The sequence below is a fragment of the Plectropomus leopardus genome, chromosome 16 (assembly GCF_008729295.1).
Source record: "Plectropomus leopardus isolate mb chromosome 16, YSFRI_Pleo_2.0, whole genome shotgun sequence".
Classification (NCBI taxonomy): Eukaryota; Metazoa; Chordata; class Actinopteri; order Perciformes; family Serranidae; genus Plectropomus; species Plectropomus leopardus.
The window spans coordinates 4,931,221-4,955,725 of NC_056478.1; the positions used below are offsets into that span (position 1 = coordinate 4,931,221).

The window sequence follows — 24,505 nt, forward strand, 5'->3', positions numbered from 1 at the left end:
ATAAAGGAGGACATGAGATCAAAAAATGTTTTGTTATGGTTTGTGTTATTGTCGGCTAGTACACAGTAAATATCCTTTGTTATTTCAGTGTCAGGATGTGTTATCTGGTGTTGGGAATCCGTCTTGTTGGTCTTTTAATTTACCTTTTTGAACAACTACAGACCAGAATTAATTCCTCTGACGCAGGTGGAGAATATACTTGTTAGCTGGCCATTGACTGTAGTCTTTGCAGTGTGTTCAGGTGCAACTTTTGGCTGAGACAGGTTGTGTGAGGCAACGCAACAGTCAACCTTTGTCGCCACTAGTTCTTTGATTTTGGTCTAGTGTGTTTGTGCCTTTAAATGACTTTTGCCAGGCACATTGTTGACATATTGCTATCAAGGCTAGTTGATGGTGCAACAGATAAAATTAAGCCAACATGTTTTGGCCATACATGGCCTTCATCAGGGCATAACAGAGCTGCCGTGTGACTCCCTTTTAAGAAAGCCCTTGTGCACATTTATACACAAAGAGCAGCATAACTTCACTGAATATTTCAGAAGCTAAAAGTTTTGTTTTGTGTCCTCTGTCAAGCTTAGTTTACTTTTTAGTTTTGCTGATTTAATGTACCACAATATCTGCTGCCATGACATTACTACTTTTACTACATTACTCTCAGCAGAAAACCACTTGCTGCTCCAATTTGGCCGAATACACCGTGTAAATAGCAATGCACCAAGTGCAGGTGGCTTTTAAAGGGAATGGGAGATGACACTCTGATTGGTTGAATGAATGTTATGCCCAAAACACACCTATGTTTAATTAAAGGACTAAATACAACCCTTTACCTGTTGCGCCTTTTAACCATCAAAAGTGGAGTCAGAGACACCATAAATGCACTTGCACCATGCACTTTAGACCATGTGATTATATATACAAATATTGATTATTTAAATATGGTTGACAGTTTAGTCACTCTTTATATTACATGTATCAATATAATAACTTTACATTTCTCTGCCATGTTGTATGACAACAATACTCAGTAGCATTCATCCAAATATGGTGATTGGAAGTTGGATATAACCTTTTCTTCAGCATCCTGAAGAAAGAGGCAATTTGCATCTTCCAGCATGATGCATGCTTACACGATTTGCAGTGTGTGCTTTTATTTATATACAGTTCATCCTACAGATCATGTATGACTACAGGACGATACTATCGTGCACAGTCCTGTGTGTGAGTGTGTCATCATCATGTTTCTGGCACTACTCTCTTCCTCCTCCTGAGTCTGCTGCGCTGACAATTCGTTTGACAAACATGCAATCACCGTAGTTACAGACAGCCCCTTTAGTTAGAGCAGAGCGCAGTGTGAATTATGGTTGAGATGGAAACCTTTGAATTATGGGTAAGCTCTGAAGTGCCTCTCGTCCAGGGAAAGAAGAAGAGGAGGAGGGATCTTTGCAGACTTGTGCCACAGAGGAGTGCTGACAGAGACCTGGCTCGGCAGACTGCAGCAGAACCAGAACAACAAGAGGCTAACCCGAACACGGACCAGCAGAACCAGAGAAGCTCAGCCTTGCCAGGGTCAGACGGTGCATCTCACCGCGGAGCAGTGAGGGAGGTTGACGGCGCGTAACCTCTCACCAGTCGATCCGCCATTTGCTCAAGCCAGCCCTGCGAACACACGCTTGGAAAACAGCATTGCAGGCATTCCTGCCTAATTGTACATTTGTCCTCTTTCAAAGGGAAGAAGTGTTAGGCCAGATACAAAGAATCTTGGGATAGGGCGATAGGGCCAGCATCCGTCCCTAGCCTCCTGAGGGCTATTTAAAGGTACAGTAGGCTGTATTTTCCGCCGCACAGTGAGGCACCCACCCTTCCGCCTGGCTCCATATTGGAACCAGATGCTGCTGGATGCGAGGCCCCACTAATTTAAGTGGACAGGGCAGATGGAAGCGACTCGCCCTGCATGCATACCACCCCCTGTTGGCTTTCATGTGATGAAAAATCTCTGCAGTATGGCGGGGGAGGTCCACTCGGTGATACACACATGCTCCGTACACGCACACATTAATACAGTTTAAACACACTGGCAAACGCACGTGCTCTTGTACTTTCAGTAACTGTAGTACAGAACCACAGAGACATGGCAACACAACACACACACATGCACTCTGGAAGATATGTTCAGTCTGAGAAAAAAAAGGATTATACACCATGAATTAGCAGTGTAATCCCAAGAATAATTTTGATGAGACTGAGCTGCACTCTGTCCAGATGTCTGACAAAAGCATGGTCTGAGGTGCAGTTGAAAGCACAGAAAGATTTTAGCAAAAAATCAAGACTGTAAAAGAAATATCTGCACGCTGAGAGCAAAGTTTTGACAGTCTCAGAAAATATGTGATATTGTTGGCAACTCTGATACTGGTTGTTTGGCAGCTTTCTCCTTGAAATTTATATTAAATTCCATTCAAAATCTGAACAGGTCCAGAAAATTTGGAGCTAGCCTCAATAGAAAAACACCACCTACGAACTTACTTATAAAATTTCTCTTTCTTGTTTATATTCCAAACATTCAACAAGTGCCCAAGTCTCTTCTGTCAGCTGTGTGTTATGCTGAATATCCCTACTGGTTAGAGGAGACGGGCTAAAGCCCTGTCAGCAAACGCTCATCACCTGGTAGGAAGACACTGATGCGGCGCTAAGCCTGCAACCCTATCCCGCCATAAATTACAACAGCGCCTAGCAACCATAAGAACTATTGTATCGTTCCTCGGTGTGTGTAAGTGTGTGCGTCTGAGTTTTGTGTGTGTGCATGCATATACGCACATGTATGTCTGCATAAGAAATGGCCCTCCATAGTGTGTCCTTTGTCTGGTGAGGTGACAGGTAATTGAGTCAAAAAGGATGGAGGAATTATGGCTGGGAAGCAATTTGAAACGTTGCAAGGCTTCAGAGCCAAACCCTCACTGGTGGTCAATTGCTGTGTGACACAGTCTGTATGCAGTCCTTTTACTGGGAATAAGTTGGCATGAAATAAAAATGAAACGCTTATTTGTATGGTTACGACATGGCAAATCACAAATCTTTTTATAATAAAAGAAATTCTTTAGTTTATAAGTGATTATATTCTCACTACAAATGACCAATCTGAGATTGAATGCAGACTTTGAATTGTTTTATTTGTTGATTCTCTTTGCTTTTTACTGTCATTTGTGATCTTGGGATGACCATGGCATTAAAGCTCTAATTGGTCACTTTTCTAAAATTAACTTTTTGTCATATTTGTTGAAACTGTCACTATACATAACAGTACATGAGACTAAAAAAAAACAGTTCCTCTGCCTCCTCTGTTGCGTTATAGCATTTTTAACGGCATTACTGCACTTGAACGAAAACAACCAATCAGAGCCAAGGAGTCTCTCTGACGCAGCTGTCAGTCATATCAATCACTGCTCATGAACTGTGGTCAAACTTTCAAACTAGGCAGCACTGATCAAATATGAATCAAGATTCTCAAATGTTTCCAGAGACATATTTTAGTGTACTGCATGGCTGTGAAATGAGAAAGTTCGTGTCCCAGCCACTGGCTCATTTTACAGCTAAATAGTACACAAAATTATGTTTCTGACAACATTTAAGGAGAAAAATAGGAAATGCACTGTCACACATAAGCAAAATTAACATTGGTTAGCAGTCATCTCCAGTTTACCTACATTCAGTGCGAACAGAGGGGCCAAAAAAGCATTTGCTTACAGGGACAGAGCAAATTTGCACTCTTAAGGCTGCAGCCTCAACCAGTATGTGTGGAGGAGACAATGATTGTTACTGTGTTTCATAAAGCCAATATAGTGTGATATTAGTCATTAAAAGTTAAAAAAAAAACGTCCCAAATGATAGATGATGTCTGGCTGCCTGTAAGCAATAGATGGGCATGTAATGTAAGAAAATGAAAAATGTAACAGTAGTAACAGCAGTATGCACTGCCCACATTCACCATAAAGCAGGTGATGGTCACTGTCCTGCATTCAGTCATGTGTGAATGTGTCATTTGACTTCAGTTCACCAGTGGGGACTGACATGGTAACAGCTGCATTAGAGACTTAATGCGAGCCGCAATAGATTCTGACAAATTTGCCATTACAAGCACTATGAGAGCGCTCATTTTTTTTATTGTTTTTTATTATTATCTGTCTTATGCACTACTGTTTGGATGTAGCAATAGTTTCAGCAAATATGACAAAAAGTTTTGTTTTTATCATTAAGTAATGGTATCATGAAGGTGACCAATCAACAAAGTTCTTTGTACTGACAGTCACTTTTACACACATACACACACACGCACGCACGCACTCACACGCGCACACACGTTGTCTCATCCCTCGGGATCATCTGGTGAATGTACGCTAACTGTGGAGAGAAAACTTGCAGATTGGACAGGAAATTTCCTCTTTGATAGCGCATGTTTGTTTAGCTGGACTTGGTTGACCTGCGGTGACCTGTCTCCTCGAGCTCAGCAGTCCGCAGCCAGAGTGCTGCCTTGCACCCACAGCAATGCACCAGCATAAAAAAATCCACTACACTGCTTTATAATGCACAAACAAGAGTGTTATCCAAGTGGAACTGTGATGCAACTGTGATCTGTTGGTTGCATAAAGTTGACTATACATATATCATAAACCAGTGCTATACTTGAAGTTAGGCTTGTTTTTGACCTATTTCCAGTAGTTGCAATAATTAGTTGATTAGTTGTCAAGTATTAAATGAATAGCCAACTAATGTGATAATTGATTTTTTAATAAAAGTAATTTTTCTACAAGAAAAGTCAGAATTCTCTAATTCCAGCTGCTTAAATGTGAATATTTTCTGGTTTATTTACTCCTGCATAACAGTAATCAGAATATCTTTTGGCTGTGGACAAAACAAGACTTTTCAGGATGGCGTCTTGGGCTTTGGGATTAATTGCCAATTACAATTATTGTTTAAGCCCTAATCTCCAGTGTCGTATGACTGTTTTGTGTCAAAAGAAAAGCGTTACGATTTGGAAATGCATCATATTTTTAACTATACTGCCATAGCTGCATACCCTGTTAGTGTTGATCCTGGCCATTGCATGACCTTTGGGGCATTATTTGTTTTTTGACAGCTCTATTCAGTGCATATTAGATGAACATGTTTTGGGAATCCCCCTCCAGGTGTACAGTAAATATGCCTGATCTGTGTGGAATTACGTGTGATTATCCGAACAGGATTCCTGCCTGAGCCCAACGCGGATTCTGTGGAAATGAAGTCGGTGACTCATTTAGAATAAATGTGCTGCGGCCCCTGAATCCCTGTGTCAAGAATAAGGGCACCTTCGTCCAAGAAATCCGAGCACACCAACGATGAAACACACACACACACACACACACACACACATGCATACATGCATTAAGAAACACACACAAACACAGAGGGGTTAAGGGGTTGCTTTGTTATCATGGAGGTGCCCTGTGGCTGTGATTAAGCGTTGTTTTCACTATCCCCCTGGTGTCCTAAAGCTTAGCTAGATGTCACAGCTATGGCAGGAATGCTCGAGCGGAGAGGCCAACAAGGGGTCACAGCTAGGATGTAAACATCAACATTTTCTTTCTTGAAGGGATTTAGGCCCACTTGAAGGGAAAAGCTCTACCACAGCACAAAGCCTGATCCCTAACTCCGCACCTGGCCTCAGGCGCAGACCTATGACCAGCTTACCTCCACATAATCCCCCATTTAAAACCATTTGTGGGGCACAAAACTGACCTTAGATCAGCATCTTAGTGCGGCCTAGGCTTAGTCAGCACTCTGTGGTTGCAGCGTGTAGGGATTGGGAGAAGGGCTTTAGCTACAGATCGCTATCAGAGCCGACAGAAGTTTTACGCCCTCTCTGGAACTGTGCCATAGTGGGCCACAGACAATAGACCCTTTGTGCATTGCTGATTGGCAGATCTACTCATAACAAACATGCTTAATGGTAAAGTCACAGTGGGAGGTGCAGGGGTCTGATAAATCCTGGTTTTCATTTAGACACAAAGATGCCTTTTGCTTTGTCTGAAGATGTCAGTTTTGAAATGACAATTGGACATTGTGTAACTTAAAGATGATTAGGGGAATGCCGTATAGGCAAGCTACGACTCTGCAAACAATAAATGGTGGAAGAGACATAAAACATGTTTCTCTCCATTTTATTTCTCTCCAGAAGAGAGCCCCCTTCTCTCTCCCAGCTGTACGTGGATGGTTTGAATTAGCCCCACCGTCTCCCCAGAGGATGAGCTGTAATGATGCAAATTTAGGGCCTTTCTGACAGGACCTTGACACTTGATATGTTGGTCAACTCCCCGTTCCATGTTGGTTTTACCAATCCATAAATATTGAGTCCACAGGGACTGGTGGAAAGAAAAGAAAAGGAAAGACTGAAAAAAAAGACAAAAAAGAAAGATTGGGTCAAATAGCCGGACTCTATTCTGTTGTAGTGTGACAGACCTGCAGCCCCATCTACTGTTGCGCCACACAATAGGAGCGAAAGATGCCCAGAGGCACAGATGTCTGGGGTGAGCATGTCTCTTACCCAAAGCAACTGGGAGGGAAGTGGTCAAAGGGAATGGCAATCGATTTTGACCATTCTTGTTTGTCACGTTGTTATTGTTCGACTGTAGTGTAAAAAGCAGATTTAAGTGGCAACATCTCTCTCTCGCTCTCTTTCTCCCCGACTTTCTGAGTCCTTCCCTCAAACATGTGACCGTGGTTATGCTAACACAGCATGGGATGTGAACCATTTTTAGGTTGCGGCCACAACCGTGGCATCTGCAACCCTTCCACTGGCCTCATCTGGAAGTTGCAAAATCTGGATTCATGTGGCAGAGGAATATATTTGAGTAAATAATAATTCAAACACAGAAAGCAGGAAGTTTTATTTGTTTTTTAAAGGTGGAATTCAATAATACCTGATATTTCATGACAACTTTATGATTTTAGTTTCTTAGCTTGCAAGCACAGTTAAGTAAATAAAACAACAACATGACAACTGCTACCATGCAGACACCCTCATGCCTAACAGTGCGGCTACGCTACCACCAAAACATAAACAGTGTAAGACACAAAAACGTCACAAAAAAAACCACAAAATGCAATTCCTTCATCCTTTCCATTGCTTTGGTTTTTGATGGTTCTAACCAAGTTTTGTATTCTGGTCACCGAGAAATAATTGAACAGGGTTCATGTGGATCCTTGAAATGTCTTTCTTGGACAACATGGGGAAATACAAAATCAATGAAAATTGGGCTATTTAACCAAGATGTCATGACATGGCTAAAACTGGTACAAGGCAGTGCACAAGAGGCTCTGTGTACTTTATGCAAAATGTTTTTCAAATTCCCAATGAGAGTCAAGGCAGTGGGATTCCACATACAAAGTGAGAAATACAAAACTGACAAGAAAACCCGCTAATTTTATTTCCCAGCTCTGTTCTACTCTCATCTCTGCCATGAGACAAAAAAAGTCAATAGACTTACAATAGACATTTAGCCACATTGTCCGAAACCTCACATAACTGATGCTGGTTCATATTTTGTTTTGTTTTGTTTTTTCCCCTAAATTTTGGTAATTATAAAATTGGTCTGAATTTAAATTTTGAGTGGCATTAAAGGTTTTAAAAAGTCTAAAAGAACAGTGCGATAGATTTAGGGGACTTAAGTGGTATCTAGCAAAGAGGATTGCAGATTGCAACCAGCTGCAACCAACTTCTCCCGGTTAGAATTCCTTCAGTGTTCTTTGTTCATGAGGTTTTTACCGGGAGCCAAATTATCGGGCGTGGTCTCCTGCTCTCCATAACAAATGGACGAGGTGATTAAAACTGGTTAAAACACTGAATGAAACAGTTTCATGTTATAAATCTTTTTTTTTTAACTGACAGAGATGAGCTGCTAGCCCAGCGCCTGCTAATGTTTGCTCATCCTATTTCTGATGTAGACATTCAGGAGGTTTTTTAACGGGAGCCAAATTTTCCATAAATTGTCTCTCCCTCTCCAAGACAAACCAACCAAGTGATTTAAACTAGTATAAACGCGGAATGTAGCAGTCTCCTCTTTTTTTTTTGCCAATATATACCCCTAAATCTACACAATGAACCTTCAAATCCAACTTTCTTTAAGCTATAGGAAGCCAAAGTCCTGTGAAATGCCATTTTAAGGTTATTCCATATCTGCATAGGTGTAAACTAGACAATTACTAGTACTTGTCAACGGTTTGAAGTGGCAGTGTTTTCCTTCTCTGATCATTTTGACGTGCAGGTAATGAGTTCTTTGTGACAGAGTGAAACTGGCCCAGCTGCAGCTCTGCAGGTGAATGATGTCTTCAACTTCCTGGCTGTGAAAGGGCTCTGTGTGGTCCAAGTTTCTTTACATCATAACCAAAAAGTGCACGCATCGGGAACCTGTCAACCATGTTGCCATTTGATATTCAGGAATACTTAGTTGATTGTTGACATTACCAACTGACCTTTTTTTGTTTTTGGTACCGTGTGTGTGTGTGTGTGTGTGTGTGTGTGTGTGTGTGTGTGTGTGTGTGTGTGTGTAAAAGTGTGTGTAAAGCTTCTGTAGAGGTGTATAGTATCCACAGCTGTGAGGTAACTGCGCCTATAATCTGTCTCACCAGAACTGTGTAACCTGAGTTAGAGTGAGGTTAAGGGTCAGTTATTGAACTTGAATTACACTGGGAGAGGCCTCCCTCGGCCCCTCGCCACCCCTCTCAGCCACCCTGTGGGGTTTGTTTGTTTTCTCTCCCAGTCTCTCCCAGAGCTTACCCAGTCCTCTGTAATGAGTATTTAATACACACCCTCAGACATGTTTACACTGCATGTAACAGCACCGGCCGTGTGATCTTGCAACACACTCAGACATGTGTGTCAAAGTATATGCTTGTGCATGTGTGTGCTGTGTGCCTGTGTATGTATACATGCATGCATGTGTGTTCCCTTTCATTCCAACTCCCACCCTCTATTTTCCTCATTTCTGAAGTCTGTAGCCTGAGGGGAAGAACACCTGCCAGTTTTTTTTTCTCCCTTCCTCAATCTCAGATAAGACAATAGAAGTAGCAGAAGTGTTTGGTTACACACAGAAACAGAGCGAGGAATGAGACATATTAAAGCCTCCCCTGTCTCGCCCACAAGGTCGCTGCAGCTCTCCAGGTGTGAATAATGTCAAAAAAACACATTTTTGTGTCAGTGGAGTCGGGGCCGGGGAGCAAAAAGGGCTCCAGCGTTTTGCTTTAAACTCATAATTTGACCTGAACCGCAGGCCCTGGGCCCCCTCTGCAAGCTGTTAAGTTTTTAACATATCGTTTTTCACTGCACATGTTCCGTGTTATGTTAGTTACCAGGAATTTGGATTGAATGGACAATGAAGTTCCTGAACCTTGAGAGAAGGATTATTCTTAATCGTAAGCAGAGGAGAGCCACCATGGAAACGTAAAGTGATGCCACAGCACTCTCTGTTGGTGAACATGGTGCACTGTCCCATTAGGAGCCTTGAAAGTCCCAGTTTGGCTTTGGTCTTTTTATAGGCAAGAAACCACATCCCTGGTGTCTTTGAAGAGCTCGTATTCACTAAGTAGTAGTTAGGCCTGCCAGTACTTACTCACTATTTTATAAGTATGAGTGGTGGAGGAACTCTTTGAACTGAACCCATTTAGAATCCCAAGGCTGATGGTTTCATAATACAGAAGTAAATAGACTATAGTCACATAATTAGCAGGGATGCCCATGAATTACTGAGTGTTTTCCCTTGCACAGGTGGATAAGAGAAACCACTTGGCTTCATATGATTTTAATTCTTGTTCCTGTAGTTGGTGCCCGTGTTGATTTTTCAGACACACACGCGGCTGTATAGCAGATTTTTTATCGTGACTCGCAGCTCAGGATGTCCATGTGCACCAGAGGCTGCAGTCACATCCTGTCCAAGTAATTGTTAGAAGGGAATTTGCAGTGGGCCATGCCAGCGTCGGGTCTCTCAAACCACACTAGAGAGCACACAGGAAACAATTAAATTTTGACCAATAAAACCTTTTAATTATAGTCAAATTATAAGTGTGAATTTAGCAGTATGCAGGAGGCTGACACGTAAAGACATTTTACAAGCTTTTCAGGGTTTTGCTCCAGTGTTTGTTTTTTTTAACAAATTGTATACAGCATTCTGACACGTTAACAGTAAAACTGTTGTATACAGCTAAATCCATCCTTGAAGGAGGCAGGATTTTCCTAAAAAAATGTTAGACTCAGTCAAGTGTAAACTCTTTAAAACATCACTTAAGACCTGCTTTCAGTGTGTGGCAGTGTATTTTTCTGTTGAGACTCCATCTCCAGGCCATCTGCCTGCATTTACATTTACATTTATGTTTTATTTTTTTTGATGTGTCGAGAATTTTTCTGGGACTTTATAAAAAGGTAGCAACCAAATGCCAGACTATAAGCAGCACACATCCAAAAGGAAGTCACGAAAATTGCAGGCATAGCGCCAAAAAAAAAAAAAAAAAAAGCCAAATATAGTAAGGAGAAGCAGCATGTAAAAAAAGCTGCATTGGTCTTTCACTTTTAGTATCACCAGCTACAGTGATAAAAAAGTAATAATATAAGGCAAGCAACTTGATTTGTATTTCACAAAATATATTAATATCACAATATAATGATTTTAAAGATGTAGTGGGCAGAAATCTGGAAAAGGAAGAACAAAAGAGATTTTGAAAATACACCCTCCCACCATACGGCCACAGGCACACGCACACGCTTCAAACAGTAATCCAGTGTTTCTCATACATTGATTTATTTGACCCTCAGGGCTCGCTTTATTATTACACACATTCGTATCACTCTGCACACAAAATGTGCTTTTCAAAAACGAGCAATAAAAATTTTATATATAAATCTGACTTTCTGCTTCCTGCTTTCTGCTTTTACTTTTTGAAGGAATATCGTTCCTAATCATAAATATCAAATAGTCATTAATTTTTAGAATTTTAACACTTTACATACCAGGTTTTTGTCATGTTGCCACTATGCTTTTAGATGAAAAAAACAACCACAACACAAAAATGAGTTATTTTCAGCATACTACATGCAAAATAGATTGTTTTTCCTTTTTTTGTTAACAACCTGTGATATGTCAATGGTTTGCAGCAACACTGATTGTGACAGTACATGAAGTGGAAATAGCAGGTATATTCTCCATATGCCAAATATGGTAAAAAATGACCACATCAGGCGGAAAATAGTAAAAATGACACATTTCAAGGCAAAGGCCCAGAATGTCACCCAGAAATAATACTTTTATGCTTTGATGGCTGTGGGATCAAAAATTGCATTTTGAATGTGTTTCAATGGCACATTTTTTGCTCTCAACAGTATGAATGTAACAGTTTTGTTTACACAGTGTATTTTAGACTTATTTTAGGAGCTGAACTAGAAATTGTAGAGTTGCACACTGTGCATTTGTTCAGACCCTCCTTTCTCTCTCTCTCTGTGTTTATCAGACCACAGAGACAGGTGGCAGCTGTAGCAGTTCGAATTCGGTCACTGCAAAACCCAAAGCATTGTGTGTCACAGCAGGCTGGAGACCAGTAGCAGCGCTGGGTCTAACCTGTGTAACAGCAGCAACAGAAAGTTTGCTGACTTGAGTTACAATATGCTCAAAGTTAATTTAGGGATTTTTACCCATTGATGCCCAAATAACACTACCAACCACAGCTTTAAATATACAATCCTCTCCTAGTGCCTTAGTGTTTGTTACACAGTTTTGTCTGGGAATAAGGTTTTATCGTGCTAAACATACACATGAAAATAATAATGATTTAATAATAAATAAATCCCAAAATAGGACTTTCGTCATTCTGTTTTTTGATTTTTAAATTCACAATTGTTTGAAACAAAGCCAGGTCATATGCTGTGCTTCATGGCTGTTTACGGTATGATAGACATTTATCAAATTTCTTCATACATAAACTCACATTATAAGAACGTAGATTTTGCAGTGTATAAAGTGTTTGTATGCAGGACTTATTGGCTAGGGGAATAAAAATTATTCATAATATTCCTGAATTCTGCCACATATGACACATCATATATAGACCAGTGTGAAAACACAAGCAATCACAAAGTGCACTGGCAGGAGAGGTCCAGGAGATGCTGCTAATGCACTGCCTTTGTACAGCGTGACTCTGTTTGGGTTCATCGAGAGGACAATGCAGGCATCATCTTAAACAGATCCTTTGCCATTCCCAGAGGTTTTGTTTATACATTCATATACTGTAGTTCGCAGTGCTTTTTCCTTGTCACATCTGACGAGCCGGATGACTGATTTCAAACAAGGTATTTAAATTTTAAAGTCATGTTTCATCATGTTTCTTTGCATCCTGTCAGACCCAACAGGCTCACTGACAAAACAACACTGCATGTTCTCACATCGAGCTGTACTGGCACAGAACTCTGACTTTTGGAAGAAATTAACATTTGAGCTACTCATGTTGATGATAGAGTGCTTGTTAGTTAGCCAAACAATGTGAGCCAAGTAAACAGTTGACACTTGGCAGAAATGTTTGACACATCTGGGCTTTGGCCTATAAGTCAGCGCAGTTAATGGTATTCTGAATGTGCAGCTTAGGAGGGATCTTGGGTTGATATTGATAATGAAAGCTCCAGCAGGCAGTCATTTAAGAACACCTGTTACTCATCATGTGCATGTAGGAACACTGACATGCTGCTGCACTGCTGTTCATTCTCCCTTGTCACCACATATAGGGCAAATCACCAATTTCGCCTCCTCACCAGTACCAATGTAAGGGCTTGTTAAGGGTAGTGTGTGTACTGTATATAGAGCACGCTCTACAACCTTAACAGGTTGAGAGCAAGGTCAGTGCAGCATGTTGGATAGTCTGTGTGTGGATGACAACACCGTGACCTCAAACAGATCCTGAATACCACAGATCCTCAGGTCTTGTCTTGAATACAGAAAACCAACTCCCTTCTACAGAAGTGGATGTTATGAAGCTTTAACATGAGGATCATATGTTTTACTTGGGCAATATTCTCATCTGAAAGGTAGAACTCAACACAGCAATGCACTGTCTGAGGTGTGCAAAAGATTTCTGTAAGAAAGCATTGTAAGGGCACAAACTACAGGTCCATTGTTAGTTTTTAGGGCAGCAGAAAACAATTCATCTTTATATAATTAAACAAGGTGTGGCAACCTGTCCAAGGTGTACCTTGCCTCTTGCCCAATTTCAGCTGGGATAGGCTCCAGCCCCAACCCCCGCAGCACTGAATAGGATAAGATTACTGATGATGGATGATCACCTGGATCAAAAGATGTAGCACCGGCATTGTGGAAACATGAAAGTCTCATCAATAGTACACAAAGTGGACAAGCCACCACATCTGTCTGTTATATTCCCCAAGGAAAACCTTTACTGGTTGAAGGTTACACCTTGTCAGTTATTTAGACCGCAGGTAACCCAGTGACCAAAAAAATGTTGGCATGCAAAAGTGAAGGGATTGAACAGATTGGGGGGATTTGGCAATTTGGCAGTTTTTTGTTTGCTCATCTCAAACAGTGGTCTGCAGCTTGACAGCATTCTCGCTTAGGTTGACACGCTACCCATTTCCCCTTCACCTCCTGATGACAGTCAGCTTGTAAACTATGTCATTTTAGAAATGTTGGTATGATACATATATTTTGAGGTTTGCAAAAACGTACAATACCCAAATTTATTTGTTTATAGGTGCAATTCAGTCTTAAACATGAGAGGCATTAATGTGCCAGAGTGGTGTCTAGCCTGACTATTTGTTTTAATTCTAGCACTTTTTACTTGCTATTGTTTTTTATTTTTGGAAGAGCTATTTCTTTAACAAAGTATGTCAGCTTCATTTTACATTTGTGTGGTGTCACTCTGTAGTGTTGTGATTGGTAGGTCTATTATTTTTTTAACTTAACTTTAAACAGAATGAAAGACACTGCCATGTTAGTAATTGAAGCATTCGGACTAATGCCTCCTCTGCACGAGTTAGCGCCCCACTTGGGCCACTGCAGTGAAAAAAAAACAACTTACATGTTACCGGCCTGCGTAGCCATAACTTTGTCATCCTACATTACAAATTTGTCCCCATTAGAGCAAAACCAAAAACTGAAATGGTACGGACCCTCTGTCCTGTCTTACTTCATGTTAAATTCCAGTTCTAATACCATAAATCTTTCTAGGACCATATGTGTAAGGAACATGTTTCTGGAGAGGCTCAACAAGGGCCAATGAAAAAGGGAAATGAAATAAATCTCTTCTATGACTTCCAGAGGACAAGTAGTGGTTCCAAAAGATTAGATTGATCTCTTCCACCAACAAATCAACTGCAATCCAAAAACTTTGTATGATGTGTGTGTAGTTTTGGGTTTTCTGATAGAGGCATACTCAATTATTTATTAATGCAATTTTACTTCTAATGTCTGCCTCAAATCTTTGTGACTTATCACTGTTTGTGTTTTCTGAGGCTACATCCACTTTTAATTTTTTTTCAGCAAAAAGGGGGAAAAAAAGAAACACTCTGTTGACTACTTGACTAACTTAATTTTAAAAGCTCAGTGTTTCTCTGAAATAACAAAATTTGTCATCTAAGTGCTTTATAAACTCAGACAATCCAATAATTTCTTCTTACTGTAGGCCTTTGTCTTTCATGCGAGATTGCTGTGGCTGATTTCAGAGTTAGTTGGAACCTCGGGGCTGATAGGAAGACTGATGACGGATACTGAAGTCTGAGGCATGGAGGATAACAATGACTCATTTGCGATATAAAAACATTTGAGTCCGCGCATTGGTATGACTCTATCTTGTGCATTTGTTTTTCTTACTACAACAAGCGCTTTCACTTTGGAATTCAGGAAATATTGTCTTAAAATATGAAGGTCAGTCAGAAGTATTTTCTCTCATGCCTTTGTGTCTTTCCTCAGTCTCACACACATACTTGCATCCCTCTCTCACTTTCCTGAGCTGTCACCCAACTATGACTCTATTCAGGGCCTGGTCCCCAAACTGTCACAGTTAATCAATCATTAATGACAGAGGGCAAACTCAAACAAACTACTGTTGCGACTGACATGAAAAGTGCCAGTCAGTTGTTGACGGGTTTGACTAGTTGGACATGTCTTCCGGCCAGAGACTGACCACTGAGAGACATGGAGGGGGGGAACTGCTTGGAGGACTAACAGTCTGTAGTCCCTTTTTTTGAAAAGGCAGAAAATAAACAGTGTGGGTGGTACAAAGCCCAGAGGGGCTTTATGTTTTATTTAATAAGAAAGTAAAAGTCCTCACAAGGGTGACGCACTCTTGACTCAGAACTTTGAGGAAGTTTAGTCATGAAGAAGTAAGACGGCCCACAGCCATGTGTGTGCACTGAAACAGAAATGAGTGTCCTTTCTAGCTGATGGGTGTGGACTGACTTCTTAAATTAAAGTTGCACCTGTTACCCTCCATCCACTCTTGAATATAATAGATCTTATCTGACTGCTGATGAGGACAGTTTACATAAACATGATGCCAGGAACAGAGCCAGGATTTTCGAAGGTCGTGCTTGCAAATTTCCCCGCACCTAAAAGAGATGTTTGACTTGCCTGCATGTCATTTTTCACCGTTCAACCACTCCATTATATGTAAATTTCAACTCTCTATGTGACAGCCTGAATATTTCAGAGACTTCTCAAAAATGTCAACCAAGAATACAATTCTGGTGGAAACATATTAAATCCCTTTATTTTGTTTTAATGAAATTGAGTCATACTCCTCTCACTGCGACATCAAATCGACCCCTTTGGCTGTGACAGTGTATTAAAGCTGTCAGTGTTCTGCTCCTGCTGCCACACTTACCTGAAAACTTTGCTGTTGCTTTCTATAGCTGCTGCTGATTATGTAGCATTTTAAATCCCCACCTTCACAAACGCACCCAACTGCAACACAGATGCCATTGTACATTTCTGTAAACCACAGAGATGTAACATTAATATGATGTTATGCAGTGGATATGTTTAAACTTTATGTTTCAACAAGGCTGTGCTTAACATGTGGTGATGTTTAGGCAAAAACCCTCATGTTTATGGTTAGGGAAAGATGTTTTGGCTTGAAGTATCCAGTTTTGTTGCTACAATAACCATCCCAAATGACATGATGTCTTGCTAAAAAAACACCCGGTTTTGTTGTTTCTTGGTCTCAAACAGAGGTCTGCAGCTTGTCATTTCATCAGCCATCTCCTCCACGTCTACATGACAAAGGCAGCTCATATACATGTATCACAACTATGTCACTTTAGAAATGTTGATATGATCCATGTGAAACATACAAATCTGTTCATGTTCTCATCCTAACTTGTCGATATCTGCACTTGGTCAGTGCCTTTCACATCTACATATTACACACTATGTAATGCCTGGCGTTTGTTGTTCTGGGATGCCTGTTGAATGCATTACGTCTTTTCAAAATATTCTTCCGCTTTTAACGGAAATATAAATTTTATAATCATTAGATGCACGCAGTCTTTTTCAAAACAAACCTACAATGTCTGCAAAACACCTTGTATTTACATTTATGTCCTTGTGCAACAAAAGCACGTAGTTAGGTTTAGAAAAAATAACATGGTTTGGCTCAATATTCATACAGAGGACGAACAGCGAGCTCCAAGGAGAAAGTTTGGAATTATTTGGACCAATCTTCTGCCCCATCCCAGATGCCCTATAGGAACTTTCCATCCCCTTATATTACGTTATTACCAGTTGCATAATAATCTGACGCCGTCCACCAGCATATCATCCTCCTGCGACAGGTCATCTGGCCTACTGGTGACATATAATACTGCCACGAAAGGTGCCGTCTGTCCGCTTTAGCTAATGCCATCTGCTGGCATATCATTCCTCTGCATAAGGCAGCTTTTGTCATCAGTGTCTGATGCCAAAATCACAGACCGAGGGGTGGTATTTAATGAGTTCAGAATGAGAACAGGCTGACCCTTTTGAGGACACATTGCAAATGCCACTTTTTTAACTCTTCTTTGAACATCTGTAACTTGGTAGTCTAAATCACACATTTTTGGAGGGCCCACCACCCCACTGGCCCCAGTGCAGCCATCACTACCTGCACTGTCTGTTTACATCCCTGGTGCAGTACAGTGATTTTTCAATAACAGCACCCAAACTAAATTATAATGTTCATCTCCCAAGAAAAGAATAATACCTTGCAATCTTACTGAATGCATAATTTTCCAAACCAGCAATAACCAAACTGTCGCATGCACCTGCTTTGAGTATATTGCCACTCCAAGTGTTTTACACCCTCATGCTTTTATCAGCTAAGAGCCTGGAGCCGCTTATTACCATCATCTTGCCTCGGACGCACGGAGGCGCTAGATCACTGCAAGCATCGATCCTGTCCCCGCATTGACTTGTACAATTTGAAACCAGACATGCAACTTATTCAGATTTCCCCCCTCCTTCTCTCTCTCGCTCTCCCTCTCTCCCTCGCCTCCTCTTCTATACTTTAGCTGCATGTCGCTCAGTCAGTCAGTCAGTCAGTTAGTAGCCCCGGTCCGCTGCGCCTGCGTCCGCCTCCACAGCTCTCCAAAGCCGAGACGCGCCACCGCCGCCGCCAATGCGGGCATGACATACTGGCAGCAGCAGTAGTGGGCTTCCGTCAGCCCGCTTTTAAGCAGATTACAAACGGAGACGAGGAGAAATAAGAGTAGAAGAAAGTGAAGTGACTCATTTCTACCCCTGCCGTGCGTCGAGAAGAGTAGATGAGTCAATGGCAGGGGCACAGCCTGGAGTTCATGCGCTGCAGCTCAAGCCAGTGTCCGTGCCCGAGAGCCTGAGAAGGGGCAACAAATTTATGAAATGGGATGATGTAAGTAATATCCAGGGAGACCGACAGTGATTCTTTGTTTTTTGTGCCCTGGCGGATGTTTTCTGCACGCTTTATTTGAATGCACTATATGTGTATTATAGGCGACTAATGCAACAGTAGCCAATAGGTTGAACCATTAGAGGAGACCGCACTGCCCGCATTTGTCTTTCTGGTTTAAATATATAAAGAATACAGCATATAGTGGCTTTTGACATGTGCATTGTTTACATTTTCCAATATGTATGTGTGTGCGCGCGAGTGTTTGACAGCGCTCGTGTGTGAGAATGTGCTCCTGAGATAACATTAAATATTTGAATTAAGCTCGCCCCTCCCCCTTTACTGGAAACGTTTTTATCAATTAACCACAATTAATTAGTGCATCGGGGTTCAACACGCGGATCGTAGACAGGCGAGAGTTGAATAACGATCGTGCCTTTTTTTGTTTTGTTTTATTTTCATTCGTCCGTACCACCGGCTGTCTAGCTGTAGTGAAATGACCTTGATTAAAATTGATTGCACGCTGCTGGTGAGTAGCCGGCGAAAACATAACAGTAGTAGCCTTTTAACAGACCCGCTATGGCGCACTGCACCTTCCCCAAACAACAAATCAACACGTCCCTCTGATAATACAGACATTTAGAGCTGCTGCACTTTAAATTGAATTGAAACTGACCTTATTGTGTTTATTTCCATCTCCTGTACTGCCACCATAATAGCTCTTTATTTTCTGATAGGGGACTTTCTCTGATATTTGCTTCTAATCTTTCCATAGCCCATCTCATTTGAATGTCTGCACACATTTCTCTGGTTTCTCCAAACCTTCCTGTATCTTTATTGTGTGAGCATTTGAATATGAGCACACTCTTGATTTCTGCCATGCTGGGAAACAGGTTGCTCTTTTTCCTTTGCTGAAAATGCAAAGTGATGTACCTACACCTGGAACTGTAGTTTAATGAGTTAACTGTACAGTTGTTTTATGTGAAAATTGTGATAAAAGAGGAATTAAATCTCACTAAAGATCACATAAGATGTATGTCATAGATGGAAAATAGTGGAACACAGTCAGAATTATATGTAACAGAGTGAAATCTCCATTAATAATGTGTGGTAAAAATACACAAAATCTGTGTATTTAGTTGGAATTTGACATGTTTGGCCTCCAGAGTCAATATGTGGAACGTTTGAGACGCTTCTGTACCCTAGAGGTTGTCCCAAGTAATTGTTTTGCAAGTCACAAGTGGGTCTCAAGCCTTGGCACTCAAGTTCCAAGTCCTAAATTTTGAGTTTTGAGTCCTTAGCAAGTCATAATGTGCTCTTCACCAAATGTAATGCCATTTTAACTACAGAATAATAATATATTCAATTTACAGAAATCTTGAATCCTTTTGAATTATACAAATGTGTTTGTATTTATTAATTAAAATTATTAGTTCGCCTCTCAGCAAGAGTTTTCTGGGTTTGAACCCCACTGTGTGGAGCTTGCATGTTCTCCCCATGTCAGCATGGGTTTTCTTCGGGTTTTCTCGCTTTCTTTCACAGTCCAAAGACATGCAGGTTAATTGGCCGCAGGTCTGGATGTGAGTGTGATTGGTTTGTCTGTCTCTGTGTGTCAGCCCTGTGATAGTCTGGCCACCTGTCCAAGGTGTACCCTGCCACTCCCCTAATATCAGCTGGGATCAGCTCCAGCCCAACCACAAGCCTCAACAGGATCAGTGGTTATGGCTTATGAATAAATGAGTGAATAGTTAAAACAAGTTTGTTGGAAGTTGTTGCTTTTTGACCTGCACGTTTGGCACACCAAAATTTGCATTTTGTTGTGTTTTGTTGGCTACTGTTGTTTGTCTTTTGGGGTTTTTTTCCCATTTGGTGAGTGACATAAAGTTAGCTCTTCATGGCTTTGTCGTGCATCTTGACTGGATGCTGTGTTGTTGCTTTAAACAAAGTGGAACTGAGGAATGACTTGCTGGGAATGTAAGTGCTTTTTAATATTTGGGCTTGGAGGACGGCATCAAGTGTTTTCAAGTCAAAGGGGTCAGGTTTAAGAGAAGTCATGAGTCATTGGTGCTAAACTCAAAGTGGAGTTGCAGGTTTTTTTTTTTTAATTTTGTCAAGTACTGACCAAAGCCATCAAGTTTGTAAATGGAGTCTAACTCAAGTCCAAGTCATGTGACTTGTGTCCACCCCCCACCTACATTAACTTGTAGTATCCCTGTTATGAATTATTTCTCTTGTCTTTATCTCTCTGCTTTTGGCTGTTTTACTAAATAGGAGTCAAGCAACATTGTGGTCATAGACATTTTTGCTTTTCTGTTGTGCTTTGAAAACTACATTTCAAGTTTACCTGCGAGCTTAAACTTATTGTGTGGTATATTAACATAGTTATGGTATGTATAGGTGCAGAAGGTTTTGACAAAATATTTTGTTATAACAGTGAATCGTAGATATTTTTTAACCTCGACCCTGATTTCCATGTTTTTGTGTCTAAGTATCTGATGGAGACTACTTTTGAAATTGGTACAGGGATGTACCTGCCTCAGAATTATGCCAGTTGAATCAGATTTAGCTGTTCAATATGGATATTCGCCACTTTGTTTTGTTTCTATACAAAATTTTTAAGTTTGAACGGGTAAGTGAGGCATTTGGTGTGACAGCAGCATTCACATCATATAGTAAACAAGATAACGGCACTGACAACAGATTGCAAATGCGCAACAACATTTTTTGACCACACTGGATATCAAACAAATGCCAGAGACTATACCATATTAACTGTCTGTGAGCTGTAAATTCACCACTTCTTCACCTTATGGTGCAGTCTCTCTCGCTGTCGTACTGCCTGCATGTCTGCAGCTGCAAAGAGTAGCGTGAAATTCAAGAGCCCTCACTCCAAAGCAATATCTGGGTACCAAAACAACTGCTTGACTTGAAGCAGTCTCAGTCGAATGAGTCTCCAACAGATGATTCAAGCTTCCAACTTTTAAAGTGCAGCCGTTGATCGCAGTGACGAAACAGGCTGCGATGTAATTCCTACGGGCAATTATGCACAGCTAATAAAATGTACTTGTTTTTGACCCTGACAAACTCAGGTTATCATTAAAATCCACTAACAATACTAAGGAAAATAACCTACAGAGGAATTAAATGTTTTTCTTTACCTTTCGCTGATCGGGTCTGTTTGTTAGTGTGTAACCAAGTCTCGCTTGAGGAGAAATCTGTTTCGCCGCCTTCAGGTGGAGTGGTCTCTCTAAATACTGGACCAGTTTTTTTACAAATTGTTATTATTAATCACTTGGACACAAAAACATGGGAAAATAGGTTACACAATTGACGACTGACAGGATTTTTGTTATTTACCTCTTTTGTCAGAATAAGCAAAGATCACCTATACTGGTCTGGGCCTCTTCATCGCCAGATACTGCCGGTCACATTAGCATAGGCATTAATGAGCTGTGCTGTTGTGTGAACTTTTCAAATATAACTTCATGAGATCATCCTAACAAATACACTGTGAAAAAATAATCATATTCACTGAGCTCAGGTGATTCAAGCACGGCCCAGATGGCATTAGTGAATGAGTGTTATGAGAGTGTGAATGTGGTCAGTACAGATGGCCGAGAGGAATTTATGCTCACTTGCAAACCCACCACTCTGTCAATCATCAATCTGACGCTCAGATAAGAGAACTTGACTATTTCTTTAACAACTAATGACCGCCCAACCCCTCGACTCCTCCGCTGGTATGTTGTGAGAGGGGGGTGTGAGTCTGTTTTCCCTAATAGCCGTGTACTGTTTTTGTACTGTAGTTTGTACATGTGGGCCTATCTCCAGAACCAAATGCCCACTAGGCCTTTCCCATGAAAACACACACCCTCGAACAAACACAGACGCATGCACAGATACTTTCTCGGTTTCATTTCCCATGCACTCCTTCCTTCCTCTTTCCTCCCCGTATCATTTCATGGAAAGAATCACAGAGGAATACCAAAACAGACCGTGAGAGATAAAGCTATAATACATCGCTGGTGGAAAAAAAAAAGTATTGAATTAAATCATTTTCTTCTTATCTTGGCTTTGGATGTTGGGCTCCACTCTAACCTCTCTCAACAGGAAATTGTACAAGCAATTCCAATATTTGAATGAGCAGAAGGGATTTTTTTTTTGGTGAATATTACAGATTTTGTCTCTCTGCTGTGGAGGCAGAAAATGTGTCAAGTTTTGTTTACTGTGTAAGGATGGCATACTGTAGTGTATGAACAACAGCCACGAGTTCTCCGGAGCAGACTGTCTGAAGCACTGCAGACTTCAGCACACAGTGCCCGGTGGTTGAATGCTGAAAAAAAAGAATAGAAGAGCAATCAGAAAACCACTCGAAATGTTTGTGACATCCTCGAAGTCCCAGACCTCCCCAACCTCCCTCACACAGACGTGCACGTACACACCTTGTTTTTTTGCTGCTGCCACTTGCAGACAGCTGGCTTTTGTAATGCCTGGTTGTGGTTTAAAACACTGCCTGGATTGTGTCATTATTTGTTAGGCAGTTCAAATGGCATATTCAGCACCAATGGGTGTCAACACGGCCTTTAAGAAAGGAACCTCTCTTCTTAAACATCACTGACTGCCAATATGATGCTGGGTTCAAGTAAACTGATTTTTCTACGCTTACATTTGTATCAGGCTCTTTTTGGTTCGCTGAGTGTTGAATAAGATATTATCAGTCTCCACCGGGGAGCCTGAAATCCCCTAAAAGTAGTAGAACATGTTATTAGCATACGAAACAGAAATATGCTCTTCTCTAACACACCCCCTCAGGTGATAGCTATTGGTACAAAGTCTTATATGCAACGTCTCCTGCCTTTGGATCAGATCCTTTGGGGTGTTTTTTAAGTCAGTCACTAATCTGAGCCCAATTCAGCAAAAAAGCACACTTCTACTGCTGTTGCTTAATGTCTTCCTATTAATGATGAATCCCCAAATGACAATAAAAAAAGCACGAGCACCATCACTCCAGAGGTAGTGATCTCAGCAAATCACTCGGAACTCTAAACCACAATGTTATGAGTACTTGTGTTTTTTCGTAAATGTGCAGACCCCATGAGAAAATCTTTGCTGAGAGTCCGTAATGGCTTAATGTGTTTGTAGTGGTGGTCATGGAGAGTTAGGACATTATGAAAAACGCTGGTGAAAATGACTTCTCTCACATCATTAGGCAGATTCCCGGTGCTCTCAAGCCATCTTGTGTCTTTCTCTCCGACGTCACCCAGTCCATCAATCGCCACATCTTGCCCACTGAGTAAATTCTCGACTGGAAATTTAAACAGCTTACTGTAAAATCACTGATCCTCATTATCATTTTATAAAGTTTTCTAGGAGCAACTGATGTCTTAATGGAGGGTGGGGAAAAGATATTAATCAGCAAAATCTAAATTGAAGAAATTGGCTTGTAACTCAAGTGGAGATGAGAGATATTGGGCTGCAGTCGGTATGAGATGTTACATCGAAGAACTGCAAGCATTAGGCTTTTTTCTTGCCCTCAGGCTACAAGTCCTGTGTGTGAGTATGCTGCGTACGTTTGGTGGTATGAGCGGTGTCTTTTGTCATTCAATCAAGCCTGCAAAGATTGTGCAATCATGTGAACAGAACCAAAACGATTTCTCTTGAGCCTCTAATAGATTTCACGGGAATGGTGGGTTGCCATAGCAAACGTCGCTATCCCAAATGGCCCCGATGCAGCATCCAACGAGACGCCCGTTTACTTTACTTTTTTTTCCTCCTTTCCTTCTCTTTCTCTCTTTTTCAGTTTCAATATGGGCTCATCAAGGGGTGAAAGTCAGCATTGGTCTATCATGGAGCAGGTGTGCCATAAACTATGATTGTCTTATTTACACAGAAATGACTTCAGAGAACAAATAGTCAGCCACACCTCAATCTCCATCTGTGTGTGTGTGTGTTTCTGCAAAACACGGTTATGTTACATTTGTACCATATTATGTAGTGGACTTCATTATTCAACAACACTGTTATTAACTTGTTGATTATGGTTAGGAATGTTTTGACTTAAAGAAACTACTTATTGTAGCACAGTTCCTGCTAGAAACACAACAGTGTCTCAGTAAAAGACAACTGCTTTTCATGGCACAATTCCCAATAGAAACACATCAATATCTAAGGAAAAAACAAGAGCGTTTTATGGCACTTTACAGCAAGAAAGGCAGCGATGTGTCTGTAAAAAAAAAACAGCCACTTTTTATGTCACTTTACCTGCAAGAAGCACAGAGATGACTCTGTTAAAAAAATAATCGCCTTTGTTTGCATCATCCTGGCAGGAAATGCTGTGATGTCTGTAAAAAATAAGCCATTTTCATGGCACTTTTCTGTCAGGAAACGCAGCCATGTCTCAGTCAAAAACAACCTCTTTTCATGGTACTAGCCCCGCTAGAAAGGCAGTTATGTCTTGGTAAAAACAACCACTTTCTGTAGCATTTTCCTGGCAGGAAATGCAACATTATCTTTGAAAAAAACCCACTTTTCATGACACTATCCAAGCAGGAAATAAAGCAATGTCTCTGCTAAAAAACAGTTGCTTTCA

The 24,505-nt window shown here is 40.9% G+C and overlaps 1 protein-coding gene across 1 annotated transcript in view; it reads left to right on the forward strand.

Moving 5' to 3' along the window:
* Positions 1 to 17,617: 17,617 nt before the first annotated feature.
* Positions 17,618 to 24,505, forward strand: part of LOC121955489 (1-phosphatidylinositol 4,5-bisphosphate phosphodiesterase beta-1) — a 168,812-nt gene continuing 161,924 nt past the window's right edge. Inside the window, 1 exon segment of the mRNA XM_042503476.1 lies at positions 17,618 to 17,919. Coding sequence (XP_042359410.1) covers positions 17,821 to 17,919 — 99 coding nt within the window. The 5' untranslated portion in view covers positions 17,618 to 17,820.